This window comes from Giraffa tippelskirchi, chromosome 1 (assembly GCF_054371585.1).
Source record: "Giraffa tippelskirchi isolate mGirTip1 chromosome 1, T2T-mGirTip1v1.2.pri, whole genome shotgun sequence".
NCBI classification, from domain to species: Eukaryota; Metazoa; Chordata; class Mammalia; order Artiodactyla; family Giraffidae; genus Giraffa; species Giraffa tippelskirchi.
Genome location: NC_137275.1, coordinates 11,905,693 through 11,930,448, shown reverse-complemented (window position 1 = coordinate 11,930,448; position 24,756 = coordinate 11,905,693). Strand labels below are relative to the sequence as shown.

Genomic DNA, 24,756 nt, shown 5'->3' with positions numbered 1-24,756 from the left:
TGGTCCTCCCTTTTACATCCCATTTGCAAGGTAAGCAGCACTGTGAGTCCTGGAAAGAACATTGTCTTTGGCTTAGGAATCTTTCCCCTCTGTCTTATTTGGTCTTGTGCTCAGAGCTGTCCTGCATAACCCCAGGGGGGCACCATTCATGAAAAGGAAGGGGCAACAGGATGGCCCTGGCTTGGACCTTCCCTGGAAGGCACCAGTTCCTTCTTGTTTCAGACACTGGGCTTTCACTGCAGCCCTGGAAGTGGGAAACATTTGCGTTTGGGTCAACTGGCCTTCCATGGGAGGCCTGTGATGCAACTGAGTAGAAAGAGGTAGGGACTACATGTCTTGTTTTGGAGATGATTGTCATTTGCCCTAATTTGGGAAAATCCATTTTCACTGGAAAAGATTCTGATGGTGGGAGAGATTGAAGGCAACAGGAGAAGAGGGCGACAGAGGATGAGATGGTTAGATAGCACCACTGAGTCAATGGACATGAATTTGAGCAAGCTCTGGGAGACGGTGACAGACAGGGAAGCCTGGTGTGCTGCAGTCCCTGGAGTCACAAAGAGTTGGAACATGACTTAGTGACTGAAAACAACAATAATTACAATAATTTTATCTTGTGACATGATGTGGCGTGGTAAAATGAACATTGGACTAAGGTTTAGAGTATTTAGGCTCAAATATAAACTTCATCGCTCATCATCTAGGAAATCTCAGGCAGGTCCCCAGACTTCAGACTAATTTTTTTTACCATATACAAATGGTTACAAGGTAGCAGGGCAGGGTGGGCGGGTCAGAAGTCCTTGGGGGTCATGTCCCCAGTCCAGCCTCAGACTCAGATGCTGAGGTCCCTGCACTGGTCCCTGGGGGCACTGGTCCCTGGGGGCGCTGGTGTTGGGCTCAGAGGCTGTGGAGCATCTGGTTAGTGGGGGTTGGAGGGATGGGGTTGGTGGGGGTAGTCAGATGACTTCTCCATGACAATATAAATCACTCTGCTGACCACCGGGGGAGACGGTTCAGGGAGGGTCTCTTGGGCATATTGTGGTAGAGAGAAAGGAGCCAAGTGGTTAGGGTAGAGGAGGAAACACAGGAAAAGGCTGGAGAGAGGCAGCAGTGTGGGGCCAATCCCAAACAATCCTGCCTGGCCTGCATGGCTCACCACATCCTGCCCCCTCCCAACCTCTTTGGGGATCAATTATTTAACCTTGGGGAACCCCAGTGGCTAAATGATGAGACGCATACCTGCCCTGGCAGAGTTGACATGAGGGTTAGAGAAGAATTCATCTTAGTCAGTCATCCAGCACAGCTCAATAAATTATAGATATTCTATTAGTATTAATGGCTTTAACCAATCTTGACCTATACAACTCTGCCCTATCCACCCTCCAAAGCCCTTTATCCATGTGATGTGTTGCTAAACCAGTTCTCCCCCTTCTAGATTTGTGCATGATGGTACTCTAGAGGGAACTGGGTCCAGTCGACCTATCTTATGGGTGGGCACTTCAGATCCATGAGTAACAGCTTGATGCTATTCTTATGTTATTCTCTGGCACTGGTTGAAAGTCACATCCCAAACACTTCCCGGCATGGCTCCATGTTCCAAGAATTTGCACTACACTTATCACCACTAGATTTGTTTTTGTGACCTGTATCTCCTTCCACTTGAATGTCAGTTTCATTATAGTTGGAAATTGTTTTCTGTACCCTCATTATCCCCAGCACCTGGGACACTGCAGGACAGAGTAAGTGCCCTTACAGAGGTGAGGCACTATCCTATAGGTAATGGTGGCCAGTTTTGTGACCTTGGGCAAGTTGCTTTTCTAAGTCTTAGCTTCTTCTGTGCTAAAGTCAGGACAATGATACCTGGAGATCCAGCTTGACTTCAGGCATCTCCAAGGAGGCCTCAAGGAGATGCCTCGAAGGATAAGGTTTTTGCAGACTCACCATGGTCTGACTTTCAGCCTTAAAGATGAAATCTTCTTACACCTGAGCTTTAGCTGGACCGGGAATGACTCATTCCTACTATTCTCACAAGAGACTGATATATAAGCCAGGCATAGTGATTTACTAATTTGTGCTATGAAAAACAGAATTATTCAGAAAAATAAGAGTTCAAACTGGTTTTAGCATTTAGATGGAAGCCAAATTATAATGTGAAGCTTGTCAGGACGTTATGGAATGAGAAAAGGGGGTGTGAGTCAATTGGTCTAAATATTTGTCATTTCTGGCATCTGGCTTTGAGAGCTATGCATCCATTTCCAAAACCAGGAGGACTGGACAGGCTGGGTCTGTAAGTCAGGGCATTCTTGTCTCTGAGGAAACCGATGGTCTCTGCCCTGTGACGATTCAAGTTTTGTTTTCAGGCTTTCACAGCTGATCATCATCACCTTATGAGAGACAGAGCTTGCCGTGGACTCGGCCAGTTTTAGTTTTATCTTTTAGACTTTTCCATCTTCTGATTTGCTGGAATCTCCCTCGTTCGAATCTAGGTGGCTCTGGGAAAGTTGTCAGTTAGATTGCACTACCCCCTGCCTGCCACTTCTGAGTTGAGCATCTGAGCAACTCATTGTCCCTGGCCACAGTGGTTGACCTGGGGACATGAATGTGAGCCGAGTAGCGCAATCAGGATCTTTTCGCTTGCTATCTGGACACTGGGGAGCGGTAGACTGTTTGCAAAGCTGGCCACCGGGACCCCTCCCATCCCCTGTGACCCTTTGCAATGTGACTTTAGTCACCTCTCAGGAAGAGGCGGAGTCTATTTCCCCTCCTCTTGAATTTGGGCTGGTCCCATGGGTTGCTTTGATCAAAGAGATGCTTTTTGAGTTCTGAACCTCAGCCTCTAGAGGCTTTGCAGATTCTATTCTCACTCTTGGAATCCTGTTGCCTTGGGAGCAAGCCAGGCTGCAGCTGCTTTGAGATTAAAACATTTGATGCAGACAGAGATGATGGAGAGAGAAGCCCAGACATCCCAGCTATTCTAGCTAACTCAGTTGAGGTCCCTGACACATGAATCAGGCCATCTGAGACCAACCAGCCTCCTGCTGACACCATCTGACTACAAATTCCTGGTCAGCTCCAGAAGATGCCACTTGGATTCAAAGAACTACCTAGCTGAGCCTTACCTGACCTGCTGACCCACACAACTATGAGCAGAAAAATGGCTGTTCTTTAAATCACCAATTTTTGTGGTGTTTTGTTCCATAGCACTAGAAACATGATTTTTTCTCTCCCATTGGTGACCAAGCTGAGAAGGTGCAAGGCTGGGGCTATAGGAGGCTGCTATACTGAGAAACTCAGAAGTGATAACTAAGTAGAGACCAGCAGAATGGAGAGATAACAGGGTTGGAACCATGAACGATATTATTTGAGTCCCTGAATCCAGGCAAGACTTAAGTTGGCTGCCTTACTAGCTTCCCTGTTGAGCAAAAGAAAAACTCCCTGCTTTAATTTTTAAGTTGGTATGAACTAGGATTCTGTCACCTGCAAATTAAGGAGTCCTAACTGATACACATTCATTGGCGGAGTGTGTTGTTTGCTTGTTGTTGTTGTTGTTTTAGTTGCTAAGTCATGTCTGACTCTTTGTGACACCATGGACTGTAGCCCGCCAGGCTCCTCTGTCCATGAGATTCTCCAGGCAAGAATACTGGAGTGGGTTGTCATTTCCTCCTTCAGGATATCTTTACGACCCAGGGATCAAACTGCATCTCCTGAATTGGCAGGTGGATTTCTTACCTCTGAGCCACTGGGGCTTCCAGGTTTCAGCCACATTTTTCCAGGTTTCAGCCACATTTTATTGTTCTAATGATTTCTGGTATCTTTAAAGTATATCAGTCCAAGTTCCTTGATTAAAAAAAATCTCATTCACAATTTGTTCATTTATCAGCTCTCTGTTTATTACTCACTACGATGCAAGGGACTGTGGTTACTGCTAGGGATTTAGCAGGTAACCAGGCGGTGCTAGTGGTAAAGAACCTCCCTGCGAATGCAGGAGACGCGAGTGACGTGGGTTCAATCCCTGAGTCGGGCAGATACCCTGGAGTAAGAAATGACAACCCACTCCAGTATTCTTGCCTGGAGAATCCCATGGACAGAGGAGACTGGCGGGCTACAGTCCATAGGGTTGCAAAGAGTTGGACACGACTGAAGTGAAGCATTCTTCCTCTTCATGACACATTGGGTGTCCCCAGTGTCCACTTCAGGCTATTTAGTTAGAACTGGGTTAAATTACAATAGGAAAAGAAATGGACATTATGAGCACACGCACAACCTACCCCACAGTTTTGTCGTGAGAACCAAAGGGGATAATGAGTGTGAAAACATCTAACATCGTTTCAGCATAAAAATATTTATTTTTCTTTTTGCTCATGGAATGAAATCACCAGCCCACTTCTGAAGGATCTGATCCCATCACTGAAAATACCTTCATGTAGCTGTTCTTTTCTACTTCTAAATCTTACTTGGAATGTAACATTCTCAGCTTGCCAAATAGTGGGGTAGTGAATAGCGGAGATGTGTCTGCTCTAAATTCAAGAGGCATACAATCCTGGAACTCCTGGAGGTCTGGGCTTCCAACACACTTCTGAAATACTGCCTCCGTCTTTTCACCACCCACACTTCCTGCTGAGAACCCAAGTTTTTTTTTTTTTCCTTTGCCTTTATTACTTCCAAGCTCTAGTTCCTGGCTGAGACAAACTTCAGTCCCCAAATGCTGTGATTTAATGAGAGGAAATTTACTTGACTTACTGTACAAATTTGCCAGGGGAAGTCATTCTGATAAAGATAATTACATCCACATCTTAGTGTAAATTACAGCAAATGTCTGAAACTGTGAGCAGCTGCTGAGTCCTATCATTGAACACGACCTCCCTCCTTTGGAGCACACAACCAGCTAACAAAAGTTCAGTGGAAGAAAAACGAGAAGTCTGATACTAACCACCTGACTGACTCAAGTCTCATCATTTATTCAACTGAGAAGTAGTATCAGAATAGGGTGTTTTCTGCATAGACTGAAGTCTAACAGCCATAGATGGAAGCTGTTGGTGAGGGCTTGGTCCCAGGCAAATTTAGGAGGTGGGGTTTGTGCCACAGTCATGATTTTTCAGTCTAGGCCAAAACTAGTGACCAGCCTCATCTCCTACTATTATCTTCACATCCCCCATGTTTGGTCACACCAACAGTTTGCTACTCTCTGAATATGACATTTATTTGTTTGCTCCAATACCATTGGTCCTTTTGTGTCAAAAACTTCCTCCCCATCTTCTTAGTCTGATGAAAGCCTAATCTTCATCTGACATGCAGCTCACAAGCTTTCATTCAAAAGCATCTCTCTGAATCACTCCAAGCCACGGTCATCCTGTCCTCAGGGCTTCCATCACATCTTCTTCGTAACTGTGTCATGGCATTTATTCATTCAGTCAATAGGTAATGAGCACTTACCAAGAAGATGGGATCCTGAGATGAATCAGTTATTTTCTTGTAGGCTTCCAGAGTCTAGTAGGGGAGATACTTGATTTAAAAAAAAGACTACCACAATTCTAATGCAGTGATTGATCATGAGAAATGCTGGGCTGGATGAATCACAAGCTGGAATCAAGATTGCCGGGAGAAATATCAATAACCTCAGATATGCAGATGACATCACCCTTATGGCAGAAAGTGAAGAAGAATTAAAGAGCCTCTTGAGGAAAGTGAAAGAGAATGAAAAAGTTGGCTTAAAGCTCAACATTCAGAAAACTAAGATCATGGCATCCGGTCCCATCACTTCATGGCAAATAGATGGAGAAACAGTGGAAACAGTGGCAGACTTTATTTTTTGGGGGCTCCAAAATCACTGCAGATGGTGACTGCAGACATGAAATTAAAAGATGCTTACTCCTTGGAAGGAAAGCTATGACAAATCTAGACAGCATATTAAAAAGTAGACATTACTTTGCCAACAAAGGTCCATCTAGTCAAGGCTATGGTTTTTCTAGTAGTCATGTATGAATGTGAGAGTTGGACTATAAAGAAAGCTGAGTGCTGAAGAATTTATGCTTTTGAACTGTGGTGTTGGATAAGACTTTTGAGAGTCCCTTGGACTGCAAGGAGATCCAACCAGTCCATCCTAAAAGAGATCAGTCCTGAGTGTTCACTGGAAGGACTGATGTTGAAGCTGAAACTCCAATACTTTGGCCACCTGATGTGAAGAACTGATTCATGTGAAAAGACTCTGATGCTGGGAAAGATTGAAGGTGGGAGACGGGGATGACAGAGGATGAGATGGTTGGATGGCATCACTGACTCAATGGACATGAGTTTGGGTAAATGGGAGTTGGTGATGGACAGGGAGGCCTGGTGTGCTGTAGTCCATGGGGTCGCAGAGTTGGACACGACTGAACAACTGAACTGAACTGAATCCTCAAGGAGGCTAGATTGAGCTTCCACAGATGATGATATTAGCACATTACAAGGGAAAGCCCTGGAGTACAGGTGCTTATTAAGCTTCTGCTTGTGTCACATTTTCTGATATCTCAGTGCATGGCCAGTCCAGACTCAGTAGAGCAGGGAATTATACAAGAGCATGCATACTGGGAGGCATGATTCACTGGGTTGATAATTCCACAACCCACCACAGACAAGTAGATGTCAGGTAATCACAGTGGAAGGGATCAGGGATACATATTAAAGCCATTGTTCTGGAGACAAGGGGCTGGGGCCAAATTCCTGAGGTCCCTAGTACAGTAAATAGGCACACTAAACTTGGCTGGGCTTGGAGCTGGAAGAACTCCAAGTTCAGTTCAGTTCAGTCGCTCAGTTGTGTCCAACTCTTTGCGACCCCATGAATTGCAGGGTTTGGATCAAATTCAATGAATTGAATCATATGTACTTCATAGGTTATCTCCAGCATTGTAAGCAATAATGTGAAAGTATTTTGCAAGCTTATAAGAAGAAAAATTAGATCGTTAGGCAGAAATCCCAGATCAGCACCATAGACAGCTTCCAGACTACCTCAAAGCTGCAGTAACTACACAACATGAACATGAATCCATGCTCCCTTAACACGGAGGCACCTGTGCCCTGGAGAAACAGATTGCTGACTGTCTAAATTATTGGGCTTGCTTTATATATTCTCTTGCCTTGGGCTCTTCCCTGTCATGACCCAGATGCATTGAATTTGGGTTTAGACATGAGGAAGAGAAACCCCAAATAAGAGTAGCTTAAGCAAGAGAGAAATTTTGACTCTCACAAGCAAAGGTTATTGGTAGACAGTTCAGGGCTGTTACAGCAACTCTGTTCCATGAAGTCTAGACTCGGGACTCTTACTGCTCACTGCTGTATATCCTTAGGGTGTGACCTTCAACATCATGATCTAGGTGGGTGGTCAGTGCTCCTGTAACTACATCTACACTGTTTCATTCGCTCCTTCCTCCAATAAAAGCAATTCTTCTGGTGTGCACTATGGACCAGAAATAGACTAAAGGGTGTTACATGTGTGAAATTAAAAGTCAGTAATCTTGAAATCCTGAGATGAGAATCATTCTTAACATTGTCCTTTTCAATTGAATGGAGTTCCATTTGTGGTCCTGCTTCTCTCAGCTTCTGGAAGTTACTTCTCACATCTGCCCCTCCAGGTCTTCTATATTGATCCCCTTTGTGCCCCCTGTGAGCACATCTGATACTTAGAAAAGATGTTTTTGGAGTGCCCTGGGATGGCATGGGAGAGATAGAACCTGGAGGGTGGTGGGTTGAGAGCAGTCTCTCCTGAGTCTGAGATCCACAAAGCAGAGTCAAAAATTGGAAAAGGGCATTTAATAGGAGGCATGAAAACCTTCATCCGGGATCAGAGCCAAGGGTCCCTGATGGCTTCAGGATCCAGGCTGAGGGCAGCTCAAGGCTACTACTGTTAGAGCCAGGACTGGAAGCCCTTCGAGTCCTCTGTCAGACCAGATCATTGACCTTTGAGAAAGCATTCAAATGCTGTGTCTCCAATTTCATTTCAAAACCATGGGCTAAGTCATGAAGAAGGCAGGTCATAGATCTCTACAGAAGAATACTGGGTCCACTGAAAGAGCGATTCCAGCTGCCAGAAGACTTTGGGGGATTCAGCTGTGAAGAAACCCCAAATGGGTTGCAATGTTAGACTAGCAAAAGGCTTATTTTTAAATATTTCATCAGGCTAAACTTGCAGGGGACTCTCCGGTTTTAAAATGGTGAGCCTGTCCATTCAGACAACTCTGTTTTTTACTCAGTTCTCCAGTGCAGAGAAGGAGTCTGGTTCAGGCCATATGTTTGTCTTATCATCAGTTACTGCTGAGTCAGGTTTCCCCTCTGGTGGGTATGCCTTGTTCCTTTTGGCGAACGCCTGGCTGATTTCTGCATGGGTTCTGTTTTTGGTCTCAGGCAGGACAAAATACAAATAGAGAGCACCTGTGAAGCAGATTGCAGCGAAAACCAGGAAACAGTAGGTGTCCAGACTTTTCTGTGGAAAGGCAGAGACAAAAAGGCATTAGAAAGACAATCGCTAGACTGGCTGCAAACCCATCTCTGGGCTGATTTTTTAAAAATAATTTCCCACCCCTAGATCAACATTTCTGGATTAAACACAGCATGTGTGAGGCTGGCTCTACAGACCAAGGTGTCTTACAAATGTCTACCTGAGACGTTCTCACACGAGGCACACATGAATCAGCTTCAAACCCTGGCAAAGATGAGGGAGTGGCAGTTTTTATTTATTTTGAAAACAAGGCATATAAAAATGAATCATCATGGGGACTTCCCCGGGTGGGTCCAGTGGCTAAGACTCAGCTCCCAATGCAGGGAGCCCGGGTTCTATCCCCAGTCAGGGAACTAGATCTCAGCTGCTGCAACTAAGGATCCCACATCCTGCAACAAAGATCAAAGATCCTGCATGCTGCAACTAAGACCTGGCGTAGCCAAATAAATAAATAAATATTTAACAAATTCATCATCATGAAAGCAAAATGTGATACTTACTGAATGTTATCCTATGTTCATATTTACCATTAGCCACATTCCGCCCTCCAAACCCCCGCTACTATACACAAGAGAAAAGTGTGATGTCAAAAGGGAAGTGAAATTCCTCAGTTGATAAGAAAATTACAGAGCACAGGCTAGGTCAAGATAACACCATTTTTTCTAATATGCAAAAGATGTAATTCACTGATTACTCCCCTGATACAGCTTCACACAAATAAGAGAGACTAGAAAAAAGCAAAATGTTGAAGGTAATCACTCAACAGTACTTTATATCCTGATTATAGCACTTAATGCTTGGGCTAGAATGACCCTGGCCACTGCACTAGACCTTGAACTTCTTCATGACTCAGTCACCTCTAGGGTTTCTGTGTCTATCCAGTGCCTGGCTCGTAGTAGTTGATCAATAAATGTTTGTTAAATAAAAGACTTTACAGGTTCCAGTTGTCAGGGCTAAGCCTTTTTCATTCCACAAATGTCTGTTGATGCAAAGATAACACTGTCTTTGAATGATACTTCACAGTCAGCAATATCATGATTTTAGTCAATTACATGCTACTCTTTGATTCGACAAACACGTGATTTTGACACATGACATAGTGATGAAGGGCTTGATCTCTGGATCACCTCCTAGATCCACCATTTGCTGACTCTAAGGCTCTTTGTGCCTCAGTTTCTACAGCTGTAAAATGAGGATAATAATGGGAGTTGAAGGCTGTTGTAAGGATTAAATGAGACATTCTCTGTAAAAGTCATAGAGCAGTTCTGGATGGCATAAACATTCCACATCTCGGAGGGCTTGTCTAGAAGGGTATGTGCCTTCCACTTGTCTACAGAGATTCCAGGAGCAGAATAGAGAAGAGAAAGCATGGGCTCCGCAGTCAGTTGGGTGGGATTCAAATCCTGACTCCATCATTTACACCAGGTGTCAACACTGAAGATATGCCATTTAAGATAGAACTTCAAAGCACTGATTGATGTTTCCTCATTTATAACACAGTCTATAGCACATGTTTCTTTGAAGATGAAATGAGGTATATCTACCTCGACTTTCAACATCTCCACTTGTATGCTGAATGGGCATCTTGACTTACCAGGTCTCAGTAGAGCCCCTAAACCTGTTCCTGCTCTGGTCTTCCCCATCTCAGTTGATGGCACCTCCATCCTTCCATTTGCTTAGACCAACTAAACACTTTTTCTCTCTCACGCCTACATCTGATGCATCAGGAAATCATGTCATCTCTACCCTGATGTATATTCTGAATACAGGCACTTGTTACCACTTGTACTGCTTCCATTTTGGTTCAAGCTATCCTCATCTCTGGACTTCCCTGATGGCTCAGTGGTAAAGAATCTGTCCGCAGTGCAGGAGATGCAGGTTCAATACCTGGGTCTGAAAGAGGCCCTGGAGGAGGGCATGGCAACCCACTCTAGTATTCTTGCCTGGAAAATCCCATGGACAGAGGACCCTGGTGGGCTACAGTCCATGGATTCACAAAGAGTCAGACACGACTGAAGTGACTGAGCATGCACACACATCATCATCTCTGGGTCGGATTGTTAGTATAACTTCTCAATGGATTTCTCTGCTTCTCTGGTGTCCCCACTTAATATTATCCTCAAGAGAGAAGCCACAGTGATTCTGTGAAGCAAAAGACAGAGTGCGGGACTTCCCTGGTGGTGCAGTGGTTAGGAATCTGCCTTGCAATGCAGAGGACATGGTTTCCATCTCTGGATGAGGAACTAAGATCCCACATGCTGCAGAGCGACTAAACCCATGCACTGCAACTACTGAACAGCAACTAGAAAGTCTGTGCACCACAGCAAAAGATCTCACGCACTGCAATTAAGGACCTGATGTATCCAAATAAATAAATACTTAAAAAAAGACAGAGCGTGCCACTCCTGCTCCAGACACATCATGACATCCCAAGTCATGTGAGCAAAGCCCAAGTCCTTACCATGGCCTCTAAGCCTGGCCACCACTCAGCCCCCTGACTTCTCTGACCTCCCTCTCCCACGCGGTTTCTCTGCTCCTGCTACACTGGCTTCCTGACACTCCTCCAGGATCCTGCCTCAGGACCTTTGCACCTGCTCTTCCATTTTTCTGGAATAATCTTCACATGTGTGCACATCTCACTTCTCTTCATCTTGGCTTTCTTTCTCAGAGAAGTTCTCTCCAGCCTCTGCTTCTAAAGGGCTTCCCCAGCTCTCCACCTACCCTGCTTCCCTGCTCATCAAATCACTTTCCACTCCCCAGTAGGATCCTTCCTTAACCCTCTCCCCCACCAGGAGGTAAGCTGCTGGAGGACAGGCGTCGTTATTTTTCTTGTGTTTCTAGAACCTGGAAGACCGTTTGACACATAGTAGGTGCTCCAGAAGTGTTCGCTGGGTGTATAGACACACTGAGGCTCAGAGCGGCTCCCTGCCTACCCCGGCCACATGTGGAGATGCCTGGGACCTCTCAGATCTGTCACCTGCAGAGCTGTCAGCGGCTTGGCTTCCTTCCTCACAAGACCCAAAGGGTGGAGCCAGGATTTTTCTCACCATGTCACAGAATTGAGCCAAGAAACTTCTGGTACTTCAGGCACCTTGGGAAGGAACACTGCCCACCTTGGGACTCTCGGAAGGCAAGCTGATGGGAAGGCCAGGTGAGAGGGTCCACCTCTGAGGCACAGGCTCTGCCCCACTGACCCTCAGAGGAAAAGTCTGGCCAGGTCACCCTTATTGGGGGGTGGAACTTGCGCAGACATGCGTGCCCCACAGAATCCCCCAATCCTAGAGCTGGCTCTGCAGACACCTGCTCCTGAATGAGGAGCGTCATTAGAAGGATGTTGGGAGGTGGCTGGAGACGGGAGAGAGAAGGGACTCGGCTAGATGGGCATCTCCTCTGCCTGGTTGGTGGAGCTGGAGCTTTTCCATGCATGCGCGCTTCCCACCTTGGGAAAACAGACGGGTCCCTCTTTACAGATGGGGAAATCAAGGTGGAGGGAGGTTATTCTGCCTGCCCAGGGTGACACGTGGCAGGGTGAGAATGGGGCTGGGGAGGTGGGAGAGGCCAGCCTGATCTGACTGTGTGTGTGTGTGCATGCAAGCTCAGTCATGTCTGGTTCTTTGTGACCCTATGGAGTGCAGCCAGCCAGGCTCCTCTGTCCATGGAATTTTCCAGGCTAGAATATTGGAGTGGGTTGCCATTTCCTCCTTCAGGGGATCTTCCAGATCCACAGATAGAACCTGCGTCTCCTGCATTGGTAGGCGAATTCTTTACCACTGAGCTACCCTGGGAAGCCTGATCTAACAGCAGGACTGTTGACTTAACATTGGTCTAATGTTCCCACCCACCCTATGGCATGTGTGCTGTTTTTCCGATAAGAAAACTGAGAGGGATGCAGTTACGGGTGCCGTGTTCTGGACCCAAGAGACAAAGCCGATTCAAACCTGGCCATCTGTCCCCCAGCCGGTGTTCTTCACACTGTGCTCACAGTCTAGAAAGTAAGGGTGGGGGAGAAGACGAGGAGAGACCTGGCTAATGAGCCAATGAGAAAACCCCCAACTGTATAGCACGGGGAACTCTACTCAGTGCTCTTTGGTGACCTAAATGGGAAGGGAATCTGCAAAAGAGGGAATATATGTACATGTATAGCTGATTCATTCTGCTGTACAGTAGAAACTAACACAATGTTGTAAAGCAACTATACTCCAATAAAAATTAATTAAATAAAGAAAAGAAAGCAGTCCTCAAAAAAAAAAAAAAATAAAAGAGAGAGAGAGAGAAAGTCAATGAGAAAAAGAAGCCTTAGGCCACGTGAAGCCCAGGGGTTCCTTCAGGAAGTCAGGGCCAGCACTGGAGAGGGTGGGAGGAGACCTGGATGGATGGGGAGCAGAATGGCTGGGAGCTGGAAGTTAACCCTGGTCCTGGCAGCTGAAGGACCTTTGTTGGCATCTGCCCTAAATAATTTCCTGCCAGCAGTCATGCGGCGACCTGGCATTATTGCAAGCTGTGATTGCATTTAATTTGGGAAGAGAAATGCACTTATTAAGCACCTCCTGGGTACCAGCAATATTACAGACATTATCTCATCTGAACCCTGTAGCTCACACTGTGATAGAGCCGTTTATCTTTCCTTTTTTACAAAAGATGAAACTGAGGATTAGAGAGCTTCTGAAACATGTCCAAGGTCTTGTAGGGGTCCATGAGAGTCAGGACTCACAGTGAAGTGGGCCCACTTGGGAGCTCACTCTCTCTCCATTACCTCTGAGGACTCCCTTGCTGGTGTGTGTGTGTGTGTGTGTGTGTGTGTGTGTGTGTTTTGGGGAGGGGAGTGGATAATATGTTACTGGGATCCTTTGGTGTTTATGAACAGCAGTTGTGAAGCTGATCTTCCTAACCTTCTCTTACAGGCGGGAAAGTGAGGATCAGAAAGGGCAAGTGATTTGCCTGTAGTTCCCCAGCTGGTGTCTGGATTTGAATCCAGTTTGACCTGATCTGGCACTTCCCAGGTAGCTCAGATGGTAAAGAATCCACCTGCCAATGCAGGAGATGCAGGTTGGATCACTGAGTTGGGAAGATCCCTGCAGAAGGGAATGGCAACCCACTGCAGTATTCATGCCTGGAAAACTCCATGGACAGAGGAGCCTGGCAGGCTATAGTCCATGGGGTCACAAAAAGTCAGACACGACTGAGTGACTGACACTTTTCCCTTTGACTTGATCTGGAGGCCATTGTCTCACTTCCATTCCTGCCTCCCTTGGGCAAATTTATTCAGTGCAGCAGGTCTGGCAAAGTACTGTCAGAAAATGTATGTGTCACTTTCCCCCTGTCTCCTCTCTTTACAACAACTCAGAAATTCACCTTCTGCCCAGCAGCTCCTGAGAAGTTACTCAACCCCTCCTAAGTATGGATGGTGTGGGAGGGTCTGTCCAGTGTCCTCTGAACTCGGAGATTTTAGGCAGCACATCTGTAGTGAGAAGGACCCTGCCTAAGAAGCAACAGACCTGGCTCAATTCTAGATCAGACTCCAGCAAATATGCAGCTCATCATTGATGCTGGGGAGTGCCACAATCCATATGGGCTTTATTTTCCCCACTAGTAAAATGGACATAATCATATTGGAGGTTTTCTGTGAAACACTTTCACATTCACAAACCTTGGTTCATAAATTAAAAGCAAATCTGAGTACTCTAAAATCAAGAACATCTGTTCATCAAAAGCTACCATATAGAGATGTTTCTTTGGGACACTAGTCCACCTTCTTGGTCTGCTGGCTTTCCATATAAAGCCACTATTTCTTGACCCAGCAAAACAAACAAACAAACAAAAGGTACCATACAAAGAGCACAAGAGCCATAAATGGGGACGTACTGTGATACATAATGAACAAAGAATTTATACCCTGAATTAAAAAAAAAAACTCCTTTGAGTCAATAAGAAAATGATGACCTTAATAGAAAAAAGGGCATAATGTATGGATGAGCATTTCATAGAAGAGGAAATACAAATGGCAAATACACTTGTGAAAAGGTGCTCATTGTTCTTAGTAATTCAGAATAATATGAGTTAAAATCATAATTTTATACCATTTCACACTATCAGACTGGCAAGAACGTAAAGTCTGACAATGATGCTACCAAGTGCTGATGAGCAACACAAATTTTCATACCCATGGAAACACAGTTGAGACTGTAAATAGCTATAGCTTCTTTGGAGCACTGCTGGGCATGACCAAGTCAAGGCGAGCTGTGTGTGTCCTACGACCCAGCAATGACACTCAGAGTGGATCTGTACTAGTGAAACAGAGCAAGACCTTGTGATCCTTCCCACCATGTCCTCTGCCGGCCTTTTGTCTGTGGAAAACTTTAGTCAAAGAATAAGTTTAATCAGAGAAATGAGAACATGCAGAAACAAAGGAAAATGGTCAAAGGAGATCAAATAATAATTTACTCATCAAGCACAGCCAAGGATCTTTAGATCCTCAAGGGCTACAGACAATATTCTAAGCCATATCCTGTGAGCTGTCTTACAGATACTGAAACCCTCACCAGGTGGAGAAATTAACTACAAGATGACCAGACTTTAACTGTGACATAAGCTGCCACTATTCTGAGAATTGGCCTCAAGGAAATGGAAACGAACTCACCCTGGAACTGAACATTAACTCTACCTAAAACAATCAAGATGACTGTCAGAGCTGACTGTCCTCTTTCTGCATGTAGCCTATAAAGGCTCTTATCCCCTACTTGTCATGGGGGAAGCTGGTCTTTGGAAAGATGGCTGCCCTCCTCCTCAAGTTGCTGGCACCTAAATCAGCAAACTTTCCTTTCTACCAACCTGGCCTGTTCATTGGCTTTTGAGCAGCGATCAGCCAGACCACCCCCGCTCCACACCCCGCCCTTTTAGTAACATTAGAGGTGCACTCTTTGACTTTCTATTAATTAAAAGCTCAGTTCTTCCGTTCCACTAGCCACATGCAGGTCTGCAGCAGTCACATGGCTTGTGTCTCCTGCATTGCATAGCAGATAGTCAACATTCCCTTCAGCACGGAAACTCTTGTGTGTTGTACCCGGATGTTCATAGTAGCACTATTTCTAGAGCAAGGAAATGGGAACAATGCCAGTGCTCACAGGAAAGGGAAGGGATAAATACATTGGGATACATCATACAAAGGATTCTATAGAGCAATAAAAAGCAATGGCCTGTAGCTGGGCATATGACACAGATGGCACTCAACAGTATATATGGCACAGAAAATATCTTCAGGATGATTCTCTTTGTATAACTATAAAACCAGGAAGAGCAAAACACTAGTTTGTTAGGGACACACTCATAAAGAGGTGAAACCCTAAGGAAAACCTAGAGAATAATTAGCACAAAATCCCTGCTAACGATTAGAGAGAGGTACCCAGGGGATTAGGCTTCCCTGGTGGCTCAGTAGTAAAGAAACCGCCTCCCAATGCCAGAAACACAGGCTCGATCCCTGATCCGGGAAGATTCCCTGAAGAAGGAAATGACAACCCACTCTTATATTCTTGCTGGGAGAACCCCATGGACAGAGGAGCCTGGCATGCTATATTGCAAAGAGACAGACACAACTTAGCAACTGAACAAAAATGACGACTCAGGGGATTGAAATGGCTTACGTTGGCTAAGTACGCTGATTTTTCCCTGATACTTTTATATATAATGCATCCTGTAATTATAATAATAAAATTTTCTCTTTGTGTATGTGAGTGAAAAATATTGTCTGCCATATCAGTAAACAAAGGATGTTGCAGCAATCAAGTCATCACATGAGAGCTTCTCTGATGGTGAGCCCAGAGGGAACTCCGGAGAGAAACATAATGCCTCCTGCCATCAAATCATCAGACACTGTAGTCACCTCCAATGGTACACCCTGAGGAGACTCAGGACGAGAAAACACAGGGTATTGGCCCCAGATAGCTGAGATAGCACATCAAAGGAACGATTTCAGTGAGCCCAGACTCTTGCATCTTCCCATACACAGAAGAGTGCTAAATTTCTTAACTTGAGATATCTGGTTTTCTTTAATTAATAGCAATCTTTGGGTGTTCTGACTACTGGTCTTTGTTGCAAAAACTCCTATATATCCTGGTTCCCCCTGCTGCCTCTTTGGAACAGCGTCTCAGAGTGATCTGAGATGCTGAAGTCCTCAGTTTTGCCCACCAAATAAAACATAGCTCTCATCTTTTAGGTTGTGCATGCTTTTTCCGTTGACAAGTATATGATGCATTTCATACTCTCTTGCATATGATGTGTTTCATAACATAATTTAAAAATATAAAGTGTTAGTCACTCAATCGTGTCTGACTCAACTACAATCCCATGGATTGTAGCCCGCCAGGCTCCTCTGTTCATGGGATTCTCCAGGCAAGAATATTGGAGTGGGTCGCCATTCCCTTCCCCAGGGGATCTTCCCGACTCAGGGCTCAAACCCAGGTCCCCCTCATTTCAGACAGATTCTTTACCATCTGAGCCAACCAGGGAAGCCCATACTTATATTGTGTAATTGAAAAACCCTAAACCCAAACAGTAATTCACTCATGGTGAACACGTATCAAAAGGAATTTTACCAAAAGCAAAGGCTAAAGCTCAAGTCAGATGCAAGCACTTTAATTTAAAAAAATCTTCCAGGATGCAGAGCTCACCCTCCTAGGTGGTTCAGCTGAGGACAAGTCTGGAAGTGGAGGGAGGATGCTCAGGATCTCCTGGGAACCTCAGAGGAAACGAGGGTAGTAGACACAGTAGAACCTCATCAGGTGTCGGTGCTTGGCCCTCTCACCCAGGTAAACTTCCAACTTACAAAAAATAAGCTATAGGTACATCCTTTCTCTAGATATACATTTTGTGTTATTACAAATGACCATGAAAATGTTTCATAGTGTTTAATATGGAGAAAAATTATTCTTTTGAGAATGCGTTCTACCACCAAATTACACTAAAAATGTAAGGCAATTGTGGCAAAGTGCTACTTTTAGGAAAAGATCCTTGAGAGCAAAGAGAAATCTCAGCTTTCTCCTCCAGTTTATCAGAATGGTGTGAATACACAGCAGCTCTTTAAAACTGCCTGCTTTCCTGAACAAGGACGATAGATGTGAAGTAAATGTGCAGGGAACAACAGATTAGTCCTGGATTCCTTTGTGTATCAGCCTTGTCGTGTGCGAGTAGGGGAGGGCGTGGGCACTGTCTAGAAATCTGATCACAAACAGTCACGCACTCTAGAGGCAACAAAATGATAGCCTGTTGTAATTCTGGGTCCACTTTAGAAGTAGCCATCAATCAGATGATCAAAAGCAAAAGGCGTTCTGAATTAGAATGAAAAATTCTTCCTATAGTGGCTCTATCCTCCAGAAGAACTCTTTCCTACTTTACTTAGAAACCTCCCCTTCCTCTTTCACCCTAGGTCCAAGCACGTCCACAAACCCTTCTGAGCATATCCTACTGTTTGTGAGTTGGTGGCATCCCAACTCTCTCTGAGGACAGAGGGCACATGTCACCCCTCTCTGGGTATCAGGAACACAGCACAGTGTCTGGCAAGGACTCTTTTCATAGGTGAGTTAATCATAGTGTGTTTAGAACAGTGCCCGGCATCCAGTGTAATGTGAATGTCAGCTCCCCTCTCTCTCTGTGGGCACTGCACAATGTTGAGGAGGATGTCTGAGGCTGGACCACATCAGGTAGAAAAGTGAAAGTCATTCGTGACATCTCCTATCCTCTTAGAAGATTCTCCCAAAAGTCCTAATGTGTTTCTTTCTCTCAATGGCTCCTCTATCTAGCCTCCCCTTGACATCTCCACTCTGGGAGCTGAGCCCAGCAGTTGGCAAACTTTTCCTATAAAGAGCCATCCAGTCTCTATCAGAACATCTCAGCCCTGCTTTTGTGGGAAGGCAACGGGAGTCGATGAATGTGCTTGGCTGTGTTCCAATAAAGCTTTATTTACAAAACAACTGTCCTTTGTTCACATTGGTTCTTGGCCACTCCCACCTCCCACCATAATTCCTGCTCTGTACCTCTTCCTCCAACTTTTCAGCTCCTCACCTGTTGTCCAAGCCCAGCTTGGGTTGTAAGTTCCATGTTGGCAGAATCCATGTCCCTGGCTCTCCATTGGACTCCCAGCCCAAGGCAGTGCCCAGCTCATTGTAAGCATTTTCTTAATATAAATATGTTCAATGAGAGGATAAAAGAATGACATGGGGGGACTTTTATGGAGATGTGTGAAGGTATGAAAGGTGGTCCAAGTTAGATTTTCATAAGGAGACAAAAGCATAATTCTTCTGCTTAGTTTCCATCCCCACCCGTGGAGCTGGAACACTGGCTCACTGCTGATTTACAGTGAGCTCTCGGAGGCCTGGAACACCATTTAAGAACTGATGGGTTTATCTCTGGGCTTTCTATTTTGTTCCATTGATCTATATTTCTATCTTTGTGCCAATACCATACTGTCTTGATGACTGTGGCTTTGTAGTAGAGCCTGAAGTCAGGCAGATTGATTCCTCCAGTTCCATTCTTCTTCCTCAAGATTGCTTTGGCTATTCGAGGTTTCTTATATTTCCATACAAATTGTGAGATGATTTGTTCTAGTTCTGTGAAAAATACCATTGGTAGCTTGATAGGGATTGCATTGAATCTGTAGATTGCTTTGGGTAGAATACTCATTTTCACTATATTAATTCTTCCAATCCATGAACACGGTATATTTCTCCATCTGCTGGCAAGAATATACAATGGAGAAAAGACAATCTCTTTAACAAGTGGTGCTGGGAAAACTGGTCAACCACTTGTAAAAGAATGAAACTAGAACACTTCCTAACACCGTACACAAAAATAAACTCAAAATGGATTAAAGATCTAAACGTAAGACCAGAAACAATAAAACTCCTAGAGGAAAACATAGGCAAAACACTCTCCGACATAAATCACAGCAGGATCCTCCATGACCCACCTCCCAGAATATTGGAAATAAAAGCAAAAATAAACAAATGGGACCTAATTAAAATTAAAAGCTTTTGCACAACAAAGGAAACTATAAACAAGGTGAAAAGACAGCCTTCAGAATGGGAGAAAATAATAGCAAATGAAGCAACAGACAAACAATTAATCTCAAAAATATACAAGCAACTTCTGCAGCTGAATTCCCGAAAAATAAACGACCCAATCAAAAAATGGGCCAAAGAACTAAACAGACATTTCTCCAAAGAAGACATACAGATGGCTAACAAACACATGAAAAGATGCTCAACATCACTCATTATTAGAGAAATGCAAATCAAAACCTCAATGAGGTATCATTTCACACCAGTCAGAATGGCTGCTATCCAAAAGTCTACAAGCAATAAATGCTGGAGAGGGTGTGGACAAAAGGGAACCCTCTTACACTGTTGGTGGGAATGCAAACTAGTACAGCCACTATGGAGAAGAGTGTGGAGATTCCTTAAAAAACTGGGAATAGAACTGCCATATGACCCAGCAATCCCACTGCTGGGCATATACACCGAGGAGACCAGAATTGAAAGAGACGCGTGTACCCCAATGTTCATCGCAGCACTGTTTACAATAGCCAGGACATGGAAGCAACCTAGATGTCCATCAGCAGACGAATGGATAAGGAAGCTGTGGTACATATACACAATGGAATATTACTCAGCTATTAAAAAAAATACATTTGAATCGGTTCTACTGAGATGGATGAAACTGGAGCCCATTATACAGAGTGAAGTAAGCCAGAAAGAAAAACAACAATACAGTATACTAATGCATATATATGGAATTTGAAAGATGGTAACGATAACCCTATATGCGAGACAGAATAAGAGACACAGACGCATGGAACAATTTTATGGACTCTGAGGGAGAAGGTGAGGGTGGGACGTTCTGGGAGAATGGCATTGAGACATGTGTATTGTCATATGTGAAACAGAGCACCATTCCATGTTCGATGCATGTGACAAGGGCTCAGGGCCGGGCCAATGGGATGATCCAGAAGGATGGGATGGGGAGGGAGGTGGGTGGGGGGTCCGGGAAGGGGAACACATGTAAACCCATGGCTGATTCATGTCAATGTATGGCAAAAACTATTACAATATTGTAAAGTAATTAGCCCCCAACTAAAATAAATAAATTTATTAAAAAAAAAAAAAAAAAACTGATGGGAAGCCAGGTGCCTTACACTTGTAATTCCAATTCCGCAAAGAGCTTTAAAAGGTCAGGCTGTTCTACTTTAATAGCAGAGTGGACCTGAAACACGAGTATGCTTCTGGGGAAGCTAGAAGAGGGGGCAGGGATCTTAGGAGTGATTTACTTCTCTGGTGTGGGTTGTGGCTTCAAAGTCACTGGCATGTGTACAGTTAGGGTCTTGCTGGTGCTGTCCAGGGAGCTTTGAGGTAGACACAGCCCTGTGGCTGCCTGATGGGTAGCGTTTCAATTCAACAAGCTCCCTTGGAAGCCACATGCACAACCCTGCTGACATGTCCACTCTCAGCCATGCCCTCATCCCTGGTGTGTCTGCTCCTCGTCCACCTGCTCTCAGAACCATGCTGCCATGCTGCCGCCAGCCCAGGACGGACACCGGAAATCGCCTTCGACTACTTCCTCCCTCTCTGCCTGTCTTTGCTATAACACAGAGTCTTGATGACTTTACCCTGAAACATCTTTTCTCTTTCTTAAAAGCATACGACTTTTGAGAAATATCATATGGCAGTTCCTATATGTGGAATCTAGAAAGAAATGATACAAACAAACTTAAAAAGCAGGAAGAGACTCACAGACTTAGAAAATGAGCTTATGGTTGCCCAGAGGAAGTGTCTGGGGGAAGAGATAGTTAGGAAGTTTGGGAGAGACATGTGCACACTGCTATATTTAAAATGGGTAACCAACAAGGACCTGCTGTACAGCACATGGAACTCTGCTCAATGTTATGTGGCAGCCTGGGTGGAAGGGGAATTTGGGGGAGAATGGATACATGTATATGTGTGGCTAAGTCCCTTCACTGTTCACCTGAAACTATCACAATATTGTTAATCGTCTATATATCAACAGAAAATAAAACGTTTAAATTAAAAATTAAAAAATATACAACTTTTTATCAAGAAAGAATCTGCATATAGTAACTTGCCCAAATCTTAAGTGCACTGTTGTTGTTGTTTAACCACTAGGTCGTGTCTGACTCTCTGCAACCCCATGGTCTGAGCCCGCCAGGCTCCTCTGTCCATGGGATTTCCCAGGCAAGAATAATGGATTTGGTTACCATTTCCACCTCTAGGGGTTCTTCCCTAGGGGTTCTTCCCAACCCAAGAATTGAACCCACATCTCCTGCATTCACAGGTGGATTCTTTACCATTGAACCACCAGGGAAGTCCCTGTTAAATGCATAGTTCAATGTGTTTGGAAAAAAGTATGCCCAGGTGTAACCAACACCTCTCTTAAGAGGCAGAACACCTCTATTACTCCAGAAATTTCCTTGTGCCATTTTCTAGTCAATTTTCCCACCCCCCAACACCCTTACTGTGCAACAGCATTCTGATTTCTATCACTTTAGCATCCATTTCTCCTGCTCCGAATCTAGTTCCCAACAGGCAGCTGAAGAAGTGTTTTAAAAGCACAAAATGTCATCCCTTGGATCTGTGAGAGATTGATTTCAGGACCTCCATGGATACCAAAATCCTCGGAGGCTCAAGTCCTTTACATAAGATGGTGCATACAGAGTGAAGTAAGTCAGACAGAGAAAAACAAATACTGTATATTAACGCATTTTTGTGGAATCTAGAAAAATGGCATAGATGAACTTATTTGAAAGCAGAAATAGAGACACAGACATAAAGAACAAATGTATGGACCCCAAGAGAGAAAGAGGTGGGAATAATGGATTGGGAGAGTGGGACTGACATATATACATCACTGTGTATAAAGTACATAACTAATGAAAACCAACTGTATAACGCAGGGAACTCTACTCGGCTCTCTGGTGACCTAATTGGGAAGGAAATCCAAAAAAAGAGGGCATCTATGTATATGTATCGGAGAAGGCAATGGCACCCCACTCCAGTACTCTTGCCTGGAAAATCCCATGGACGGAGGAGCCTAGTAGGCTACAGTCCATGGGGTCGCTAAGAGTCGGACACGACTGAGTGACTTCACTTTCACTTTACCCTTTTATACACTGGAGAAGGAAATGGCAACCCACTCCAGTATTCTTGCCTGGAGAATCCCAGGGATGGCGGAGCCTGGTGGGCTGCCGTCTATGGGGTTGCACAGAGTTGGACTCGACTGAAGCGACTTAGCAGCAGCAGCAGCAGCATGTATATGTATAGCTGATTCACTTTGCTGCACACTAGAAACTAATACAACAGTGTAAAGAAACTCTACTCCAATTAAAAATAAACAAAATAAAAAATAAGATAAAATAAAATAAAAGCACAAAATGGATCATGTCTTAAAATCATGAAGCGGCTTCCCAGAGTCCTTCAGATAAACCCCAAATCCCTCCCATGCTTTCAGTGCCTTGAGGGATTTGGCCTCAGCTCCCTGTTCTCCCTCAGAATGACCTGCAATCCTCTCCTTTCCTCGGATGCCTTCTCTGTGCCTGCTCAAGGCTTCTGCCAACATCTTCTTCCATCTCCCTGCCACGCATCCCCTCCCTGCCCCCCGCTCCACGCATGCGCTTCCTCGGTCTTAGCTTGAGAGGTCCTTACACTGTCCAGCCCAGTTAAGTCCTTCATTTTACATCCGCCCATGAAACTACACACTTCCCATGAGTCACGTCTGTTCTTCCTGAGATGTCAGGGCAGCTTGCGCCTCACTATTCACTTCCCTGTCTCTAGGTCTCAGTATGAAGCTGGCACTCGCAGGGGCTGAGCAGGTGAAAGACTCTCTCTCCCTGGAAGGAGTACCTGGCCCATCCAGAGAGGCTGGGGGCAGCTTCGCTTCCTCTTGGAGCCCACCACCCCAGATCAGCATCAGCTTTCCTCCTCGCTTTGCATAGGCATTTGGGACATGACCTAATATTTTCCAAGTTGAAAAGAATCATCTTCTCCCCTCCAGATTTTGTTGAACTCAAAAGGAATTCTTTAACTCCAGTGGAATCCAGCAGGCATATATTTGCATGCAATTTTCTTCCAACCAGAAAATACTGATGCTAATGGCAGAGGCCAAGTCATCTGGAGGCATTTACAACTGATGACCCAAAGGACCCAAGGATGCTGACTACAGCAAAGGTTCAGAGGAGAAGGCAGTCTAGTAATCTCCTCAGGAGTCAAGGGAGCCCGGCCCAGTCCATCTAGAACACTTTGCAGGAGAGGAGAGAAAGAGAAAGGAGGGGGGAAGGCAAGCTTTGGGAGGCCACGTGTCCAGCGGCTGAGCTAGTAAGGGATGGTGCAGGTTTCTGGTGTTTATCATGGTTGATCTTTCTGTCCTGTCTCCTCTTTCCAGATGATCCTAAGATCACACAGCAGGAAACAGCCTTCCCACAGTGATCATGATAGCAACCGTCCCTTACCATCTGTGGGTAGACATGGTGCTGAAGCCTTGACTTTGTCTCTTATTCTTTGGGGAGCCCTGCTGCAAAAGTGGGGGCAATTCTCTCATTTGATAGACGTGAAAATTACGGCTTGGAGGGCAACCGAAGTCAGACCAAGTCTGACCAGCCTGCTCTTTACCAAATTTTGTTGTTGTTGATGTTCGGTGGCTGTTATCTTTGACTCTTGGGGATCCCATGGACTGCAGTGTGCCAGGCTTCCAAACTGCTGAGCTGCAAAGCCAGGATTCAAGGCCAGGTTGTTAGACCCCAATGTCTGTGTGGTTTCTTCTTGTTTCTCATTTGTACCTGGAGAGTGGCCAAGATGGCATAGAAAGACCCTGAGCTCACCTCCTTTTAGGACGACACCAAAGTCATAACTGTCTGCAGGGCAACCATCAGTGAAAAATCTACCAGAAAAGATCTTCTACAACAAAGACATAAAGAAGGAACCACAATGAGATGGGTAGGAGGGGTGAACTCACGATGTGATCATTTGTACCTAGCATAGTACCTGGCACATAAGGGCAATGAGAACAACCAGCTGTCACAGCAGCTACCACTTAACTAAGCCTCAAGTAGGAATTGGCTACCCATTCCAGTATTCTTGCCTGAAAAAATCTATGGACAGAGGAGCCTGGCAGGCTACATACAGTCCATGGAGTCACAAAGAGCTGGACATGACTGAGTGGCAGAGCACGCACATGATTTGTATGTTGAAATTCTATCCCCCAGTACCTCAGAGGGATTGTGTCTGGAGACAGGG

At 44.9% G+C, this 24,756-nt stretch overlaps 1 protein-coding gene across 3 annotated transcripts in view; it reads right to left on the bottom strand.

The window, feature by feature from the left end:
- Window positions 1–7,767: 7,767 nt before the first annotated feature.
- The window catches only part of SLC2A9 (solute carrier family 2 member 9), a 203,679-nt gene continuing 186,690 nt past the window's right edge, over window positions 7,768–24,756 (bottom strand). For all 3 annotated transcript variants that reach the window (XR_014053398.1, XM_081489056.1, XM_081489147.1), the window contains one exon: window positions 7,768–8,452. Coding sequence is in view for 2 of the 3 variants with exons in the window: in XM_081489056.1 (XP_081345182.1) it covers window positions 8,219–8,452 (234 nt within the window). In the remaining variant the exon portion in view is untranslated. The remainder of the gene's footprint in view (window positions 8,453–24,756) is intronic.